The sequence below is a fragment of the Panthera leo genome, chromosome F3, assembly GCF_018350215.1.
Source record: "Panthera leo isolate Ple1 chromosome F3, P.leo_Ple1_pat1.1, whole genome shotgun sequence".
Classification (NCBI taxonomy): Eukaryota; Metazoa; Chordata; class Mammalia; order Carnivora; family Felidae; genus Panthera; species Panthera leo.
This window is the reverse complement of record NC_056696.1, coordinates 55272665-55292614: the sequence shown is the minus strand read 5'-3', so window position 1 is coordinate 55292614 and position 19950 is coordinate 55272665. Positions and strand designations below refer to the sequence as shown.

The 19950-nt window shown below is 37.3% G+C and overlaps 1 protein-coding gene across 5 annotated transcripts in view; it reads right to left on the bottom strand.

The window, feature by feature from the left end:
- SPATA17 (spermatogenesis associated 17) overlaps positions 1–19950 on the bottom strand; it is a 196714-nt gene that overhangs the window by 144976 nt on the left and 31788 nt on the right. For all 5 annotated transcript variants that reach the window (XR_006199131.1, XM_042926292.1, XM_042926291.1 and 2 more), the window contains one exon: positions 13538–13641. Coding sequence is in view for 4 of the 5 variants with exons in the window: in XM_042926292.1 (XP_042782226.1) it covers positions 13538–13641 (104 nt within the window). In the remaining variant the exon portion in view is untranslated. The remainder of the gene's footprint in view (positions 1–13537; positions 13642–19950) is intronic.

The following is a 19950-nucleotide window of genomic DNA, read 5'->3' as shown; positions in this document are numbered from 1 at the left end:
CTGGATGGTGACCATCTTCATTGGGAACAAACACTGATAGTTTAACAGGAAATACAACATAGAGACAGGAACTCCGAAGTTTAGAAACCAAGAATTTCTCATTATTCAACTGGAAGTTGTTCACATGTAAATAATAGCAATAGGCAAAGAGGAGAAAGTCAGTTTTTAATACGCCAAGTTAAGAGTATGGACGTATGGATTTCGGAATAACCAAGGAAACCAAGCACACGGCCCAGCTCATATCAATACAGAAGAGCTGCGCAGGGATCCTGAAAGAACTGGAGGCTGTTTTTACACGTGTCATTTCATAAAAGTCAAAAAAGCATTTTCATAGCCATTCCTTCTCCGATTTAGTATTTTGGCAAGCATGTCAATGAATCCAAGAACTCTTAAATATAATATTAAAATTAGAATGATGGTCCTATTAATGATAAATCCATTAGTCATTCTTCTCCAAAACTATGAAGGACTCAATTTAGTGATTTGAGACGGTGCTGTCACCTCTGGGAAAACTTTTTCTACCAATGGGAATGCAAGGCAGCCTTTATGTTTCAGGAGTATATATTTCAATAACATATTTAGTACTATATATATTTTTAAATTTTTATGATAGACTTTAGATGGAGGGTTTTAAATACATAATAATAATATGTGCATATATATATCTACATATATATCTTGATTTACATGTATTATCGTATTCATCTTGGTCACAGGGTCACGGTAAGTGATAATTTTATACCATATACTTTATCGTGAATCCCTTATGCCATAGATGAGTTTCATTTAAATTCTTCTAGCAGTTTATAAATTTATAAAATTCAAAGTACTCTGGGTTTTGAGGTAAATAAATATATAGATTTGTGCCTTTTAAATGTATTACCAGGTTAGGGGTGCCTGGGTGGCTCAGTCAGTTAAGCGTCTGACTTCGGCTCAGGTCATGATCCTGCGGTCCGTGAGTTTGAGCCCCGCGTCAGGCTCTGTGCTGACAGCTCAGAGCCTGGAGCCTGTTTCAGATTCTGTCTCCCTCTCTCTGCCCCTCCCCCACTCATGTGCACGCACGTGCTCTCTCTCTCTCTCTCTCTCTCAAAAATAAGTAAATATTAAAAAAAAATTTAAATGTATCACCAGGTTAAACAAATGATATCAGATTTAAAGGGAAACTCGAAATCTTCTAGTTTGTCATCAAATTCAGAAATCCTTTCTCCACAAGTCATTTTAGTTGAATCTTTCTATCAGACGTTTTATACCTCACAAGTCAGACTTTCCCGAATAGCTTTAATTATTGGAAATATGTTTTTCATGTTGCACTATAATCTACCTGTTTGCCTTAATTTTTTTCCCTTTTTTCTAACACCTAATATTCCAAGTTGTTTTATTCCGGACACAGAGTTTTTGGTTACTGTTCACCACAAATAGTGGCATGCAGAATTTATGCACCAAATGTAGTCCAAATGAGGAAATTAAAAAAAAAAAAAAATTAATGTTTATTTATTTTTGAGAGAGACACACAGAGCACAAGTTGGGGAGGGGCAGAGAGAGAGGGAGACACGGAATCTGAAACGGGCTCCAGGCTCTGAGCTGTCAGCACAGAGCCTGACGCGGGGCTCAAAACCACAGACCGTGAGATCATGACCTCAGCTGAAGTCGGTGGCTCAACCGACTGAGCCACCCAGGCGCCCCCAAATGAGGAACTTTTACTTCCTAAGGTATTTCTATCGTTTCATTAGTTTTGCATACACAAAAAATAGTGTAAGATAGCAGAAAGTGCACTATCCTTGACATCATAAGATCTAGAATCCCATCTCAGTTCTACTACGATGTAGCATTTATCCATGAGCTACTTATCTACAATGGCCACACGCTTTTGTTTCTTCAGCACATTTACACTGGGCATGCCAGCATCCAGGTATCAATCACTTTAGGTGAAAGATCAAAGTTGTGCTCTCTGAAGAAACTAGAGAAAAAGCATAGGGCTTAGAATATAGTACCTGGTGGGTGCGAGGCACAAGAAACCTTCTCTCACCCTCATGCAATTGCAGCTATAACATCTACTCCCTCAATAAAGCAACAGAAGTTTCTTTGGAGAAACTACATAGCCTAAAAGAAAGACCTCCACATACTGGCATTTGGTCATCCCCTAGTAAAAGGAACCGGCTCCCTGACTAATCACTTGAAAAGCAAATGAAACCTACGGGTCAACAAAATCCGCTCATGTATTGATACGCTGATCACCCTCAAGTATAAACACACACACACACTCCCCCACACCCCCCCCCCCCCACATTTGTGTGAGGATCAATTCTACTATAAAAGTGAAGAAAAAAAAAGAAGAAAAACTAAAAATACCCTGGAGGAAACTGAGAACACAGAAACTGAATAAAACTCTAAACTCATGTTATTACCTATGCTGATTACCTTTCATTTGCTACACCCCCAATTCATTCTACCCACTTCTGTGCCTTGCACTACTACCCAAAAGGCTAAGCTCTGCCAACTGTATTATTTTGGCTAGTTTTCAGCTGGATTTAGTCTAACAGAAGACTAAAGTTCAGCAGGAGGAAACTGGGGGTATTTTTACCTCATTTTCTTCTCCCCGTGGGTGTCACACTCTTCTGGTAAGAACTGCGTTCCTTAACTAGTGTGGGTCGTGGCAGGGGTGGAGCTCGTAAACTTCTCCTTGGCTCTTCCCATTACCATTAATGCTATTGCTTCACCTTAACCCTTTGGCCCCGGCAGTAGCAACAGCCCAGTGTTGCCAGTCTCTGAATGCCAAATCACCCTTCACTGTGCCCTTAACCCTGCCTGTATTTCTGAAACCATCCTTTCATTTAACTCCCCTTATTTGAGAAATAAATCCTGAGGTGGATTCTCCTTCCTGCCAACACCTTAACTGTGCTAGCACTTTTAGAGAAATATGAGATATTTCATTAATAAGAACAGAATGTTATGAAAGAAGAAATGATCCAAACAGTAGCAATATTTACTGAAAGTTGAAAATTACTGCTAAAATAAAAATTTCAGTAGGGTAGGAAGGAAGCCTCTCACAAATATAGAATGGAAAAACAAAGGCCCAAGTTGAAGGGAGTAGGGGCAGAAAGGTTTAAGAGCTTATTAGCACATTACTTCTGGAGGTCCAACATCCAACCAATAAGAACCACATGGAGAAAGAATAGAAGAAAACAGAAGTGAAGAAATTATCTCAGAAATAATGTAAGAAAAGATCTTAGAACTACAGGATCCATTGATTGCTCAGAACAATGGGTGCGAAATACCCATACAAGTCCTAATTCTGAAAAATTGCAAAAGCTTTAGGGGAAAAAATTCAAAATAACCTACAATGGCCATAAAAAATGTACTACTGAATCCACCAACATGATCATAGCAAGGTCACACCTCTCTCAGCCAGTGACTGAGGTAGGATTATTCTGGCAAGACAGCAGACTCCTCCAAAGGGTAACTGTGTCTTGTGAACAGCCCATTAGCCCTTCTTGAAAATGTACTGCAGTCCCAATCTCTTCCCAATATTTTTTCTTTCTTTCTTTTCATAGGTGTCACACTGATATTGTGGACTAAAGGTTTTCTCCGCCTTCTCCTGCTTCTTCCCTCCAATAAACCTCCAGTACATCCTATACATCTGGTTACATCTTAGTAGTTGCTTCTTTGTGGACTTGAACTAACACGCATTGAAAAAAAATAGATCACTTTCAAAGGAAGGAGAAACAGATGAATAAGTAGTTAGCAATTTTGAATACTGTAAAACAATGGAACATTTGTCTTCAAAACTCCGAGGGCAAATGATCTACAATCCAGGATGTTTTATCCAGTCAAACTACTAATGAAGTCTCAGGATAGAACAAGACATATTTAGGAGAGCCTGGGTGGCTCAGTCAGTTGAGCGTCCAACTCTTGGTTTCAGCTCAGGCCATGATCTCATTGTTTGTGAGTTCAAGCCCCACATTGGGCTCCACTCTGGCAGTGCAAAGCCTGATTGGAACTCTCTCTGTGTCTCCTTCTCTCTTTGCTCCTCCTTTACATACTCTCTCAAGAGAAATAAACTTAAAAAAAAAAAGTATAAGACATATTTAAAACAAGCAAGGACTCCCAAAATTGTCTTACATGCACATTAGTATAGCAGTTATTCCAAAAAAAGAAAATAAATCATAAAAAGATATCACAGATCCACAAAATAGTGAGTTCAGCCCACGTAAAAGAAAGTTAAGAGATGTCTTCTCAATAAATCTGCATCATGTCTAAAGAAAATGTGGTCTGTTTGGAGCAGGATGATGGAGAGGACAAAGAGGGCAGGCCCCAGAGGAAAGGGGACTTAATGAATTTCCTTTTTTTTTTTTTTTAATTTTTAACGTTTATTTATTTTTGAGACAGAGAGAGACAGAGCACGAATGGGGGAGGGTCAGAGAGAGAGGAAGACACAGAATCCGAAACAGGCTCCAGGCTCTGAGCAGTCAGCACAGAGCCTGACGCGGGGCTTGAACTCACGGACTGTGAGATCATGACCTGAGCGAAGTCGGACGCTTAACCAACTGAGCCACCCAGGCGCCCCCTTAATGAATTTCCTAATAGGAGAGAATACCTGGAAAACAATCAATGGCAGATATAATTTGCATATGGGAAAGAAGAAAAAAATGAGAAAAATAGAAATTAATTAAAAAAATGGAATAAAGTAAATATATTCATCCTACATTAATTGCCTTTGCAAGGAACTCTACTTCTGTAATCATGATCATGTAAACACTGATACTGATTTATCTAAAAATAGATGGAAATGGAGGTGAAAAGAATACAGGAGTTAAATCCTCATTTACCATATTATGTGAAAGTGATTTAAAAGATCAAATAAGTATATAGTTTAGAAACAGTTGGTGTAAAAAGAACTAACTGAAAGAAAAATGTGGTTAAAACTAGGAATCTAGTAAGGATATGGCAAAGCAATTCTTTTATCTATTATAAACATTTGGTGATAGGCAATATATCTAATAATATGCATGTATTAGGTTGATATATTTTCCTTTTTCCTTTAAAAAGGTAAAATAAGCTTTTTTTTAAAAAAAGGTAAGTTGTGGGGTGCCTGGGTGGCTTGGTCAGTTAAGCGTCTGACTCTTGATCTCAGCTCAGGTCATGATCTCACAGTTTGTGGGACTGAGCCCTGCCCTGGGTTCTGTGCTGGCAGCATGGAGCCTGCTTGGGATTCTCTCTCCCTCTCTCTCTTCCCCTCTCCTGCTTGTGCTCTCTGTCTTTCTCTCTCTCTCTCAAAACAAATAAATAAAACATTAACAAAGAGACGTTATGAATTCATTTATTGCATCTTTCCCGACTTTGTACTATGTTCCATTCTTTGCTTTTCCTTCCAGCTCTCTGAAAGATAATTTTTAGCCATGATTTAAGGCACTGATGATTTAGATGTACTCAGCAATTAGTGTTTCTATAAATTTATTGATTTGATTTGATTTGATTTTAGAGAGAGAAAGAATGCGAGGGAAGAGGGAAAGAGAGAGAATCTTAAGCAGGCTCAGTGCAGAGCCTGATGCAAGACTTTATCCCACGACCCTGGGATTATGACCTGAGTCAAAATCAAGAGTGGGAAGGTCAACCAACTGAGCCACCCAGGCGCCCCTCTATAATTCCTTAAAATACACAAGCTAGTTTAAAAAAAAATGTTTATTTACTTTGACTTAAAAATAGCCTAATATAAAATTGAATGCTTTTTATAACATTATAGGGAATTACATGTTTACAAACATTTGCTTTTTCTTTCTACTTTGTCCTTCATGATAATAGCTGTTATTTGTTGAGTGTCAAATATATGATCAGTGTTTCATGTACTGTGTGCCTCACAGAAATGCTGCAAAGTAAAGACTGCTGCTCCAATGTGCAGATGAAGAAACCTAATTTCTGTAAGATTAAGTCACTAGCTCAAGTTCGCACTACTAGAAAGTGGCATGACTAATCCACATCAATCTGATTCCAAAGTCAATGTTCCTAACTACTCAGTTCTTAAACTTGTTTCCCTACAGCTTTCATGAGGTACCCAAGAGCAATGGAAACCTATGTCTAAACAAAAACTTGTGTATAAAGGTTCATAGCATCATTATTTATGATAGTCAAAAAGTGGAAACAACTCAAATGTCCATCAAGTGATAAATGGATAAGTAATATGTGGTTTATCCATAGAATGAAATATTAATTAGCAAGGAAAAGAAATGTAGTATTGTTATATGCAACAAAAGAGATGAACCTTGAAAACATCAGGCTAAGTGAAAGAAACCAGTCAAAAAAAAAACAAAAAAACAAAAAAACACCACACTGTAAGATTCAATTTATATGAAATGAGCACAAACGCAAGTCTCTAGAGGTAACACATAGATTGGGGCTGAGCGGGGTTGGGAAAAATGGGGAGGTGACTGCTAAAGGGCACAGGATTTCTTTTTAAGATAATAAAAATGTTTTAAATTGATTGTGGTGATAGTTGCACAATTTTGTGAATAAACTAAGCACTAAGGGACATTGCACTTTAAATGGATAAACGGAATGGTATATTAATTGGATCTCAATAAAGCTATTACAAAAAAAATCAAAATAAATATATACCTTAAAAAAACTCCCATGATACTTTAAAAGATAGGAAAGAATAACAGCCATGAAAATCTTTGTAGCCAAACCATGCTGTACAAAATCAATATGCTGAAAGATTTTGATTCACTTTGATGAATGACAAATTAACGTTCAAAACAGTGCTATTGTTGCAGTGTTAACCACCAAAATCTACCTTGAAGGATTAAAATTGGGGAAATATATTACTTCTAGCTTAAAAAAAGTACAGTATTCTGTACCTCAAGCTAATAATGTTTTATTAATGCTACCAATCTGTAACTCTGTAGCTAATTTTTAATTTCATTCTATAATTTTCTTACTCATAATCTGGGGCAACTTTTTGTATATCAGGCTAGATATTACAAAGGAACATGTCTGCCAATTTCAAATTAATCAATTTCATTTATCTTTGCGATGTCTGCTCTTAGTTACAAAAATACATTTTTGTATACTTTAACATAAATTTTTTTACTATTAACTATATAATAAATAAACAATTTCTAGTAATAAAAGAGCAGATAAACTAGAGGTAAGCCTAATGCTGTCTGATATTCTACATAATTCAAATCAAGCATATTCGGATGTAGGGGCACCTAGGTGGCTCAGTTGGTTAAAGATCCGACTTCAGCTCAGGTCGTGATATCACAGTTTGTGGGTTCAAGCCCCATGTTGGGCTCTGTGCTGACAGCTCAGAGCCTGGAGCCTGCTTTGGATTCTGTGTCTCCCTCGCTCTCTGCCCTTCCCCCACTCACACTTTGTCTCTCTCTCTCTCTCTTTCTCTCTCTCTGTCTCCGTCTCTTTCAAAAATAAACAAACATTAAAAATATTCTGATGTAAAATACATTTTATTAACTTTTGTCCTATAAATTTTATCCCACCCAAAGATAGAGGAATGCACTAGATCTTTTATTTTCTTTTAGAAAACCCAGAAACTATACATTTTAATCCTTCCTGGTATGAGAAATCAGGATACATCATAATTGCTTTGATACAATATTAAAGTTGAAATATAATCTTGAAAAGACATCACTTAAAAATACTGCCATAAGTAAATGGTAGGGTAACTTTTGTCCAAGGCAAAATGCTGAAAATTAACATGTTTATTGAACAAATTCTATATGCAAGGCACAATGTGGAAAGCATGCTGTAAGAGGGTCTCTAACAATCCCTACTCTTGTGTTCATCCCTTTGTGTAATCCCACCCTGTAAGTGTAGGAAGGACCCAGTCTCTTGCTTCCCATGAAGAGAATACAGCTGATGAGACGTCACATCTGATATTAGGTTATCAAAAGAATGTGGCTTCTGTCTTCATGTTTTTTTGTGTCTTCTTGTTCACCTGCCAATTCCCATGTTATCAGCTGCCCTACAGGGAAGCCCATTTGGCAAGAAACCAAGGGACGCCAGTGCAACAGCCGGAATAGTTGAGGCCCGTGTGACTGAGGATCGTCCCCAGCTGAGCTCTTGTATGACTGACAGCTTGACTGCAGAGTCACAAGAGACTTGAGCCCTGGCCAGGAGCCCTTCCCAGACTCCTGGCTGACAAAATGATGAGCTAATAAGTGTGCATTAGTTTAAGCTACTTTACATGTAATTTGTTATGCAGAAAAAGGTAACTAGAGTCCTGATTCTAATTATTTTCAATGAAAAAAAGAACAAAACACTGTGAAGAAATAATCCAAACAAATGTATCGTATGTTCTTCTATGAGAAGGAAAAGAATACTATCTCTATAAAATTAATGACCCTGATGATGCTTTTAATACTCACCAGGCTACTTAAATATAACTATTGTGAAAAATACAATCAAACATGAGTGCCAACACACACATATAATCATTCTGCCGCTGTTCTTAAAAGGGACATCTACTCCAATGTTCTCAGAAAAGCAGTCAAACTCTTTAATATGGCTCAAAACGCCGTGTTATGGTGTGGTTCCTGCTCAACTGTCTGGATTTATCTTTAGCTGATCCTTCTCTCATCTTCTACGCATCAACCTCAGTGACATTTCCTGTGCTAATGTCCTAATTTCTACACAACCTTCAGGGTTCAGCTTCACAGCCTCTGAGAGATGTCCCTAACCCCTAGGCTCCCCCTCCTACTCTGACCCACACTAGTCACTTTTGCCTTAGATGTTCCTCTTCTGTGCTTCCTCTATGGTACCCTATAGCTTACTTTCGTTGTATGTATAAAACTGCGTATGTAACAGAAAGGAAATAAATTGTGATTTATTTTAGAAAGTTAACTGTATATTTCCAATTTTGAGATAGGAGCAAATTTATCTCTACCCATTCCTCTCTTAAACTTCCTTAAGAAAAGAAAGGCAATAAGAAAATAAAAGGAAACCCTATCATCGGTAAAATCAGAAACACTTAAGGGTAATATACATGAAGAAGGGCCACCAAGAGGAGTGAAAATTCAACCAGGATTAGAGATGTCATGGAGACAAGATACCTCAAGATGCAGATTTCAGACTGAGACTGCCAGATGCAAAATTTGCAAAAATAGGTGGCATACTCTGAGGAGGAAAAAGAGTAATGCCCTCCTTGCTCATAATAAGATTGTAGAGCAAAACTTGACTGTGGCAGATTTCCTAAACCACCCGCGGGAGTGGCTGAGGAAGTAGGACTAAATGAGGAAATGCACAGGCATGCTATCTTTGCTGCAGACCTCTAAGAAAGAGTAGAGTATGAAAGCAGTAAGGGGTCCTGCAACTGACCAACACTGTCAAAACAAACAACAAAAACTAAACCAGTTCACATAAATAGAGACACATGCATGCTATCTGCAGGGCTATACTCTGAGCCAAGAAGGCCTCCTAACACCCCAGAGCGCTCCTTTGGCCCAAGGAGACCTCCTAACACCCCCAGAGCACTCTTTGGCCCTTCCCCAACACCCCATTCCACAACCCTAGAAATTTCCTCAAAGGGGTAAGTGTCTTTTTGCATGTTAGTGAGATGACTAATGAATGCTAATGAGGATGGGGGCTAGCTACCAGGGGAACCAATCATGTGATTAGAAGATTGGGACTTTTAGCTCCACCCCTCTGCCTCTGTGGAGGGGAGAGGGGTTAGAAGTTTGAGTTGATCATTAATGGTCAAAGATTTAATCAAGCTTCCTTTTAAGAAAGCTTCCATAAAAATTCCTCAATTTATAGAATTCAGAGATTTTCTGGGTGGCTGAACACATGGAGGTACCAGAGGGATGGCCGGTCCGCCCCATCTTTGCACTATGCATCTCTTCCACCGTTTCTGAGTTGTATCCTTTTATAATAAGCCAGTAACCTAGTAAATAAACTGTTTTCCTGAGTTCTTGAGCAGTTCTAGCAAATGACTGATCTTCAGGAGGAGGTCCTATGGATCTCTGATTTGTAGCCAAGTTGGACAGGAGTTGTGGGTAACCTGGGGACATACCACTTGCAATTGACATCTGCAGTTTGGGTGGGATGGGGAATGAGAGTCTTGTGGGACTGAGCCCTTAACCTGGGGATCCGATGCTATCACCAGAGAAGTCATTTTACTTTTTGTTTTTAATGTTTATTTTTGAGAGAGAGAGAGAAAGACACAGAGTGTGAGCAGGGGAGGGTCAGAGAGAGAGGGAGGCACAGAATCCGAAGCAGGCTCCAGGCTCTGAGCTGTCAGCACAAAGCCCAACGTGGGGCTCCAACTCACAAACAGCGAGATCATGACCTGAGCCAAAGCTAGCTGCTTAACAGACTGAGCCACCCAGCCCCCCCCCCCAGATAATGGAGTTAAACTGCAGGACACTTAACTGGTGTCTGAGATTGCCTGGCATGGATAACCCACACATTGGTGACTAGAAGTATTGAGCATTGAGTAGACAGGAAACAGGGTAGTATTTTTCCTTTTCAAACGCCATGCCGTATGGTCACACAGTTCATCTAATATAGCAAAACCCTGATAACAATACCTGTAAATTATAACACGAGAAAGAAAATTATAACTAATCATACATACAAAAGTGAATATAAGTATCCTATATAAAATACTGATATAATTACTAATAAATCAAAAGAATAACAATGGCTTAGTTAAAGATATTCCTAGCACACAATGATGGTTTAATATGAGTATATCTCCTCTGTTCCTCCCAGTTCAACAGACAGCTCCGTATTCTTGTGCAGTGCCAGTCACATTCCTGACACACAGTAGTGAAGGTCCCAGTAAACAGATTTGGCCGTATTTGGTGCCTGGCCGTACGGCTGCTTTTAACTCTGGCAAAGTGGATACAGTTGCCATCAGCGACACCTTCATTGACCTCAGCCTACATGATCTACCTGTTCCAGTATGAGTCCACCCATAGCAAATTCAGTGGCACAGCCAAGGCTGAGAATGAGAAACTTGTTATCAATGGAAAAAAGCCAATCTCTATCTTCCAGGAACAAGATCCTGCCAACATCAAATGGGGTGATGCTGGTGCTAAATACATCGTAGTGTCTATTACTACATAGTAGTGTCTTCATTACTATGGAGAAGAAGGCGGGGGCTTGAAGGGTGGAGCCAAGAGGGCCATTTTCTCTGCTGATGTCCCCATGTTTGTGATTGGCATGAACTACGATAAATATGTCAGCAACGCCTCCTGCACCACCAACCGTGTGACCCTCTGGCCAAGGTCATCCGTGGCACTGTGGAGTAATTCATGACCACAGTCTGCGCCATCACTGCCACCCAAGAGACTGTAGGTGGCCCCTCGGCCCCTCTGGGAAGCTGTGGTGTAATGGCCAAGGAGCCCTCCAGAACATTATCCTTGCTTCTATTGGGTCCGCCAAGATTGTGGGTAAGGTCATCCCGGAGCTGAATGGGAAGCCCACTGGCATGGCCTTCTGTGTCCTCACCCCGTAAGTGTCAGTCATGTATCTAACCTGTCGCCTGGAGAATGCAAATACAATGACACCAAGAAGACATCCGAGGGCCCCCTCAAGGGCTTCCTGGGCTACAATGAGGACCAGGTTGTCTCCTGCAACTTTAACTGTCACACTCACTCTTCCACCTTTGACGCAGGGGCTGGCATTGCCCTCAGTGAAAACTCTGTTAAACTCATTTTCAGGTACAATGATGAATTTGGCTATAGCGACCCGATAGTGAACATTATGGTCCATAGGGCCTCCAAGGAACAAGAGTCCTCTGGACCAGAAGCCCCAGTGAGAGCATAAGAGGAAGAGAGAGACTTTCAAGTGCTGAGGAGTCTTTGCCCCAGCTCATTCCCCAGTACGTGACAATCTCTCACCCTCTGTGCTGTTTTCATCCCAGACCCCCTGAGGAAGAGGAAGGGCTTTGAGAGTCCTGCCATATCATGTAAATTACATCAATAAGTTACACTGTAACCGGCCAACAGTTTTATTTATTAAGAAAAATACACTTTATAACATGTCAAAAGGTCAGAAAGGAAAAACTTCATGTATAATTATACTAGCAGATAATGCAAAAGCATTTGCTATATCCAGCTTTCTATTCTCACTTAAAAACTCAGAGAGGTAGAAAAAAGAGTAAGTCTGTAATATGGTAAAGAATATCAGACTAAAGCTAATTGTCAGCACTGATACACCAGATTCCTTGGTAACTAAAGATATACACAGTAAAACCAGGAAGAAAATAAGGATTAATGGAAATACTTGTCCAATAGGAAACACAGGGCTTTTCAAAACCCGCCTTTCGCTTATTTGTCTCTTTGAGGACTTTCTCCTACTCAGTGGTGGGACTAGGGTGAAGTAAGAGAGGCCTTTCCAGTGTAAAATTTAAGGATGCCCTCTTGGTTGTACAAGTGCAGTGCTGGCATTTGCATGACCCTGCCAGTAAGCGCCTCTTCAGTTTTTGTGCCTTACGAGCCTTCCTTGTCTTATCTTAGTCCTAGCCCTGCTCGAATTCCCTGTCTTGCATATTCTGCCAGCTCTTTGCCCCCCTGACAGGCTCATGCCATCCATTTGCAGAGAACCAGCCCATCTCCAGGACTTTGGATTTCTTAAGCAAGAAATTAAAGAGCAGTCTGCTGTGGTCCACATGTTTCTGAGTTTTCCAACTTCTCCAACTGACCAAATCCTATTGCAGCCCTCTCAAATCTTCTTCTTTTCCAAAGAAATCAACTTCACGAAGAGCCAACACTTAATCTCCAAAGACCAGATCCTCTTATATATACAACTTATCCCAGTTTAAAAGTTGGAAAAATCAGTTTTCAGATATTTCTTAGAATATATATAGCTTTAGGGTCTCAGGCAAAATCTTATTTTAACAATTTATTGTGCCACTGTTCTCTCCAGTTCAAAGAATTTTAAGAGTGCAGTAAGATAGCGTAGGTGAAAAAAATTAAATACGTAAATGGCAACTGTTATTAGTTACTCTTTCCTTCTTTATCTAAACATATTATAAGCTTATGGTCACCTATATGTTATTAGAATGGAGCATATTATAAGAGGAAAAAACTATATTTGAAGTTATATGAAAACTTAGAGTTTTGGTAAAGTTGACTGAATAGTGTGTTACAATAGCTTTACTTTGCATAAATCTACAAAAAACATCATCCTATGACCTAAATCCAGGTGCTTTCTATGTGTTCAAAGAAGTAAAAGCTGACAGTAAAGCAGTCCATTTTAATTATGTTCCATGGTATTTCATCTATGGAATCATTTTACAGATAAATCCATCTCAAAATGAGATAACTTTACTGAAACTATTTTTCATAGAACCAAGAAAGGCCTACTGTACACATAAATAATCTAATTTATAGTCAAGAGTACAATATATTTTAAAATATCAAAACAACAAATTTTTAAGATAAATAGAATCATATATCTCTCCCTTATTAATAAATTTGTACCTAAAATATCACTGAGTTCTAGTAAGTATTTCTAAGTATGGTAATGATCAATATCTGTCAAGTAACCTTTCTAAAATTTTCACTAGTAGACCACTCACCTAATTGCATCATTGGTCTCTGAAACAGCCTTCAGGTACTCCTTCAAATAAAAATAATTAAAGCAGTATTTCCGAATTCGATAGCCTCGCCATCGCTTCTGAATCTATTGAAGTAAACAAACATACACCTGTGAACATTTTTAGTGAAAACATTAACCGGTCTTCAAAATCAAGGTAATGATGGATGATACCTCACATCAAATAAAGTCTTAGGCTTTTCCAGTAGCATAACAGTATATATAGTTGCAAATGTAAATTGTATTCATAGATTGAGAATTCATATTCATAAAATATTGAGAAACAGAACACACTTATAGGTTATTATATCTTAAAACATTTATAATTTTTCACAAACACTATATGTAAAATTAACTACGAACAATTAAACATTTGCTTTATCAATCTCTACCACTTCTATTTCCTGACCAAATGGATTGTTTAATTTTTCATAATCCACTGGCTTGAAGATCATATTTGGTCTCACTGAAATAAATTTTCACATGGTATTTTAAAATTTCCAAAATCTTTAAACAAAATTTTTTCTTATATCTTCACCATGACATTTTAATACTTTTTAAACAATAACAACAACTAACATTTATGGAGTTTTTATTTTATGTGAGGCATTATTCTAAGAGTTTTACTTGTAGTTAGCCATTTAATCTTTAGAACACTCCTATGAGAAATACCTTATTTACAGATGAGGAAACTGCTAAAAAAGAGAAGTTATATAACTTCCCCATAATAACATAGCCATTGGTGATGGATCCAGGAATTACATTAGGACTTCAGAGCCCATTCTCTAAACCATTACCGTATAGAACTGGGAACAAAGTGAAATGCAATTTTCAATAAATGAATATTTCTGTTGAAAGTACCTAGGTTTTTTCACATGAGAGGAGTATATGGGGGCTCTGAGAGAACACACTTAAGTGGGCTACTCAATGTCTTATTATGCTCTAGTAATCATGAAAATCAGCCTCCTTACATTTATTCTTTGCTAATATAATCTCTATTAGAAAAACTCAAAGCAAAAAAAAAATAGTGCATAATCTTATTTTTGTGGAACACACACACACACACACACAAAACACCTCAACTTCATCAGAGGAGAGAGGAAGAAGAAATAGCAAAAAAAAAAAAAAAAAAAAAGGAAAAAAAAATTACTTAACTTCATTCCTGAAAATTTTATGGCAGTTTACATGTACTTTTGAATTATTCAGATATTATGAGTGATTCTCTTTTTGGATATGAAGTCCTTCCAATGTTTTGCACAGTTAGCTAAACTAGGAACACACACCTTCTCTAAACATTTTTTTTTTTTAATAGGAAAGGGTGCTTAATTTAGACATTCTACATTTGCCCATTGGGCTTTATCCCCCAGGCCTATGTTTTTTAAACTAAATATGTTGAGCTTAATTTTTTTTTTTTATAATTTGAATGCAGGATCTATACAAATAAACGGGAAAAATGTTTTACTTGAATTCTGTATTTTTCTGTGTTTTAAAACATGGCCATTTAAAGGGTATTTTACAACCTGAAATACAGAAAACTGAAAATTCTGAAGAACTACTTTAGTCAACCTCCCAGTATGAGAATGACTAAAATAATCGAAAACATGCAAAACAGCTTATTAAGAACAATGAAACCAGAGATAATAATTCTAGGAAATAGAACCAAGTAGAATAGCAAGCTAGTGTAACAATATTATAAAATGTGTCCTTCCAAATATTTTTCAAATGATCTTAGTTTAGATGTTCATGAAATAAGAAAAATCAATTTTCCAAAGTTATATACTAATTTTAGAAACTATCTCCCTCTAATTTGACCAAAATTATATCACAGCTGACAACAAAAGATGAGGAATTGATACAAACCACTTTCCTAATTAAAAAGAATAATCAATTGGAATATGTACAAGTATATAAATCATACATGCAAATAAGTGAATATTTTCCTGGCTCATCTAATTTAATCATTACAGTATCATTTTGAGGTGGAGATTATTATTAGCCTCATTTGATAGAAGAGGACATTGGTTCTTACGTTAAATAATTGCCTACAGTCATATAGCTAGTTGGATAGCTTCAAATATTTCACCATACTTTTATTGCATGTACAGTAATACTTGTATTAAAGAAGAGAACCGTTTCAAACATAAGTACTGACACAAAATCCATCATCAGCAATAGAAGTGACTCAGGAAGAATGGGAAAATATTAGGATATCAAATAGTGTTAAGGGAGGAACTACTTATAACATGAAAACATCATTAAATTCTAAATAAAATAAGATTAAATGTGCCAGAAAACATAAAAGATGCATGCTGGAGCACTGAGAAGGAAAAAGGAAAGCTGCTGATTTCTGATTAGATCACACTAGAGTGGTGGGTACCCATTCTGAGAAAAGAAGTCTGAAAGGACGAAAGTAAAATCGAAGCAAAAAGCCACGCCAATAGGAAGGACACCTAAAGAGGCCAATGCCATGAGCTTCCTCCCACTTCAAAACAGGCAAACACTAGAAACAGTACCGAATACTTCCAGAGCGTCCACAGCTGTTGTGTTCTCAGGGGATTTTCTAATATCCAAACTCCTTAGACCTCTACTCCAAGGCAGACTAAAATTCTCTTTCAAGACAAATCCTTTTACTCACAATTGGACATTAAAGTAAATACTGAGCAAGAGATGGTTAAGTCATCCACATTAAAGTATAGTCAATCAATCTTTAAATGGCTTTGTTAGAGGTAGTAGGTAAAAGTTGAAACTGGGTGTTTGGCGAAGACACTGCCATCCGTGAAGCGAAGGATCTAAAATTTATTGACCTCACGAATGCACCAGGTATTATGTTAACTGCTCTAATTCTCATGATAACCTGGTGCATGAGGCATAATCTTCATGTTAAAACTGAAGAAACTCAGGTTAAGTAACTTGATCAAGTTCACCTAACCAGTGAAAAGAATAAATGGCAAAGCCAGGACATAAACCCAGCTCTGTCTTACACAAAAGCCCAGGCTCTTTTCACTGAAATATCTTATGGATGTACTATATAAAAAGGAAAAGTATGCGTACATGTTCTTTCATTTAGAAGATACCAATTTCCTATATCGTAAAGAGCCCAGTTTAACAATCACTAACTGACATAAGATAGAATACTGTGGAGATTCTACTACCCTTTCTATTCCAGGAACAAATGACATCTTCAATTTTACCTAAATTTCCTGTTGATATCCTAGTACTAGCGAATAAACTTCTAATTAAAAAAAAAAAAAGTTCTTTGAGTAGGCAAGATGTTTTTCCATAACATTCCTTAGTTTCAAGGTGAATGGGTTATGACTTCAAAAAAAAAAAAAAAAAGAAGATGAAAAGCTAGTATTCATGTCCTTCAAAGTAATTAGTAACTTTCAGAAGTGATTGGTATAAAACAATTATTGTCATTGATCAGCTCTGAATAGATAATTTTAAACAAAGTCATTGTGTGCTCAGCAGATTACAGCTTGTTAACGGGCAAGTTCTAAATGACCTCTTAAGCTAGTCAAATCAATGATGCATATTCCTCATTAAGTAACATCAAAATGTAAGTGGTTTTATAAATAATGTTTATTTTAAGCACTAAAACAAATGGCAAAACCTTGGTACACCAAAAGCCATCTGCTCATAGAAAAGATTTTCCCTCCATTGGTTTACTTTTATTCCTCAAAATTCATAGTAACTGTAACGTTACCAAAAGAGAAAAATCACAATGTCTTCTCACCTAAAATTAAAATGAAGACATGGAAAACAAAATTTCTGTTACTGATAATAACCTACCTAGTATTAATGCTCTAAATGTATATGAGAGCATACAAGTGGAACTCTTACTCATAATGATACTCTCATTTATTAGAATATCAACATTCTAGATTATACCATGAGAACAGAAAAAGTAGGTTTACTAAATTTTCAAAGGTGTTTAAAGAACAACAATATCCAAATTTCATACTCCGTGTTGATGCATTATCATGTCAAAAATATACATATATGAATGGAAATCTTAACTGGATATTTTTAACCAATAGAAGATTCTGGATAATCATTCCATCTGTAGTTTCTTCTCCTTAATATTGTTTCCCAACTCTGACTTTATACTCCTTGCTCTACAAATTTATTTAATCATTTCACAATGATATTGGTACTAGGAGTAGCAGGAGGGGAGAAGAGATATTCTTTTGCATGGTGATCCATCATTTAAATATCTGTCCATCATCAGGCAAAAGCTTGAGGTGGTCTGTATAATCCTTTTCCTCTTATTCCTTAGACTGACATTTTGGGATATCTTTCTCTGTGTGAATAAGACTGTGTGTTACTTATTTTGTATCCCTAGAGCCTAACGTAATGTCTAGTGTATAAGAGAACTTCAGTATTTTTTCCCTGAATTATTTTACCTATTTATCTCTATCCATCTAATCATGGAGTCAATATTCTAAACATATGTACTTTATAGTATTATAAATATGAAAATAAGATTATAAACGGTTTAGGAGATTGAAATGGATCTTTATATAGCTGGCACATATGTAACTATTTTTTAAGTAAAGCTACCATATCATTGTTTCTCACATTCTTACGTTTTAGACACAAGTGGGAAACGAAAGAAAACGGTTATTTGATGTTTCAAGCTAGATTAAGGTTTATAAATTAAAATTTGTATTATACAGATCCAGACCTGTAAGAAGAACCAATAACATTATGGTTACTTTGCAAATTGTTTGTTTTAAGTGATCTTTAATCTAGTGATCCTCCTGTTATTGTAGTCTTTTAATTTTCCTAAAGTGAGGATTTCTATCTGAACTAAAATGTTTTGGGGCACTAATTTCAAGAGAAATCATTTAAAATAACTGAAATAATAAAGGATCAGGCGAGACTCTCTGGGTTCCAGAAGAATATCATCACGTAAGTACATATGATTGATCAGTAACATGTATAAGGTTTCTAAGATAAAAGGAATTCTACTTGAAATAATTATATCTGTAGTTTTTTTAAAATTCTGTAAGATCTAAATTATTTCCATTTCTCATTCCTCACAGATTTTGGAAGTGAGAAGAAAGTCTGATGGACCATATTTTTTAAGAGATCTCTAAGATACTAAACATTAGCACTTCCTGAAATTTACATTCATCTGATACGGTGCCAGGTGTCCTAGGACAGACAAAGTGGACTCAAGATGTAGAAGATAACCCAATGGAGGCTTTCCACAAGACATTATAAGGAAAGCATAATTTTCAGAGAGTTCACCTTTGTTAACTTCCAAAATCTGTGACAGATTATACATCCTCATTATGTTTAGTTTACCAAACACCAATATATTCTAAGAGTTCATGTATAGAGAGATTAGCAGTTGAAAACAGCAGTCCTGAGTTACGATGGAGGACGAATTCTGACGCTAGAAGACCAGTGTGTAAAGGCCACAGCTGGAATATCCTTTTACAAGGAGAGGTCTGTCATCCTCAGCCATCCAATTCTGCCTGCAAGGGGAAGCATATGACACTCAACCTGGTCTCCTACTCATTGCCACCGGGTTTAGAATTCCCTGAGTAAAATGTACTACCGGTAAGATGCTCATGAATTGTGAGGACCAGGGGATCAGTTTATCAAGAAAATCAGAGTGTGAGTAACAAAGTTTCCACAAGAGCTCAGTCTGGGGTACACATAGTTGTTCTCATCCGGACTGAGCAAAGGAGAAGACTAGCAGTGAAGGCAAGAGTACAAAAGATCACAAGTAACACAAATGTGAGTAGCAGATCTCTTGGGTTCAGTTCCTAACACTATCACTTATGAGCTGTGGGACCTTGGGCAAGATAACTTTCTGTGATTCTATTTCCTCAGCTTTCATATTGGAATCATGATACCCACCTGTAAGAGTTGGTTGGGAGTATTACAGAGAAGAGTTAAAATATTTAAAATACTTAGACTGGTGCCTGGAAGGCAGTAATGGCTATGTAACTGCTAACTCATTGTTATTATTTACTAATGGTTCTGACTTACCAAGAGAAAACGTGGTATTGTAATCCTTTTCTTGCCTGGCCTCAGAGACATATAGCTCCCACCAGCAATCAGTTTGACTAAGGTATACTCAGACACCTGCCAGCTATTTGTGTCCACACACACACTCAGGTAGTAAGCGCGAGAATCTGGAGTCATTCTATTGGGGCAATAGGAGCCTCAAAGACAAGGTTGAGGCCGACTATACTCAGCTGAGTCGCTAAGCCCAGTGTTGGGTGAACCTGAGGTGACACCCAGTTAGAAGCTTACTGGCATCAGAAATGGAGGGTCAGTTCTACGCCAGGCTGTAAAAAGATACACAATTGTATATCTAAATGGGATACGGGGAGAAATGAGTTGAGCAACTGAATCAGTTCATGACATTTGTGTAAGATA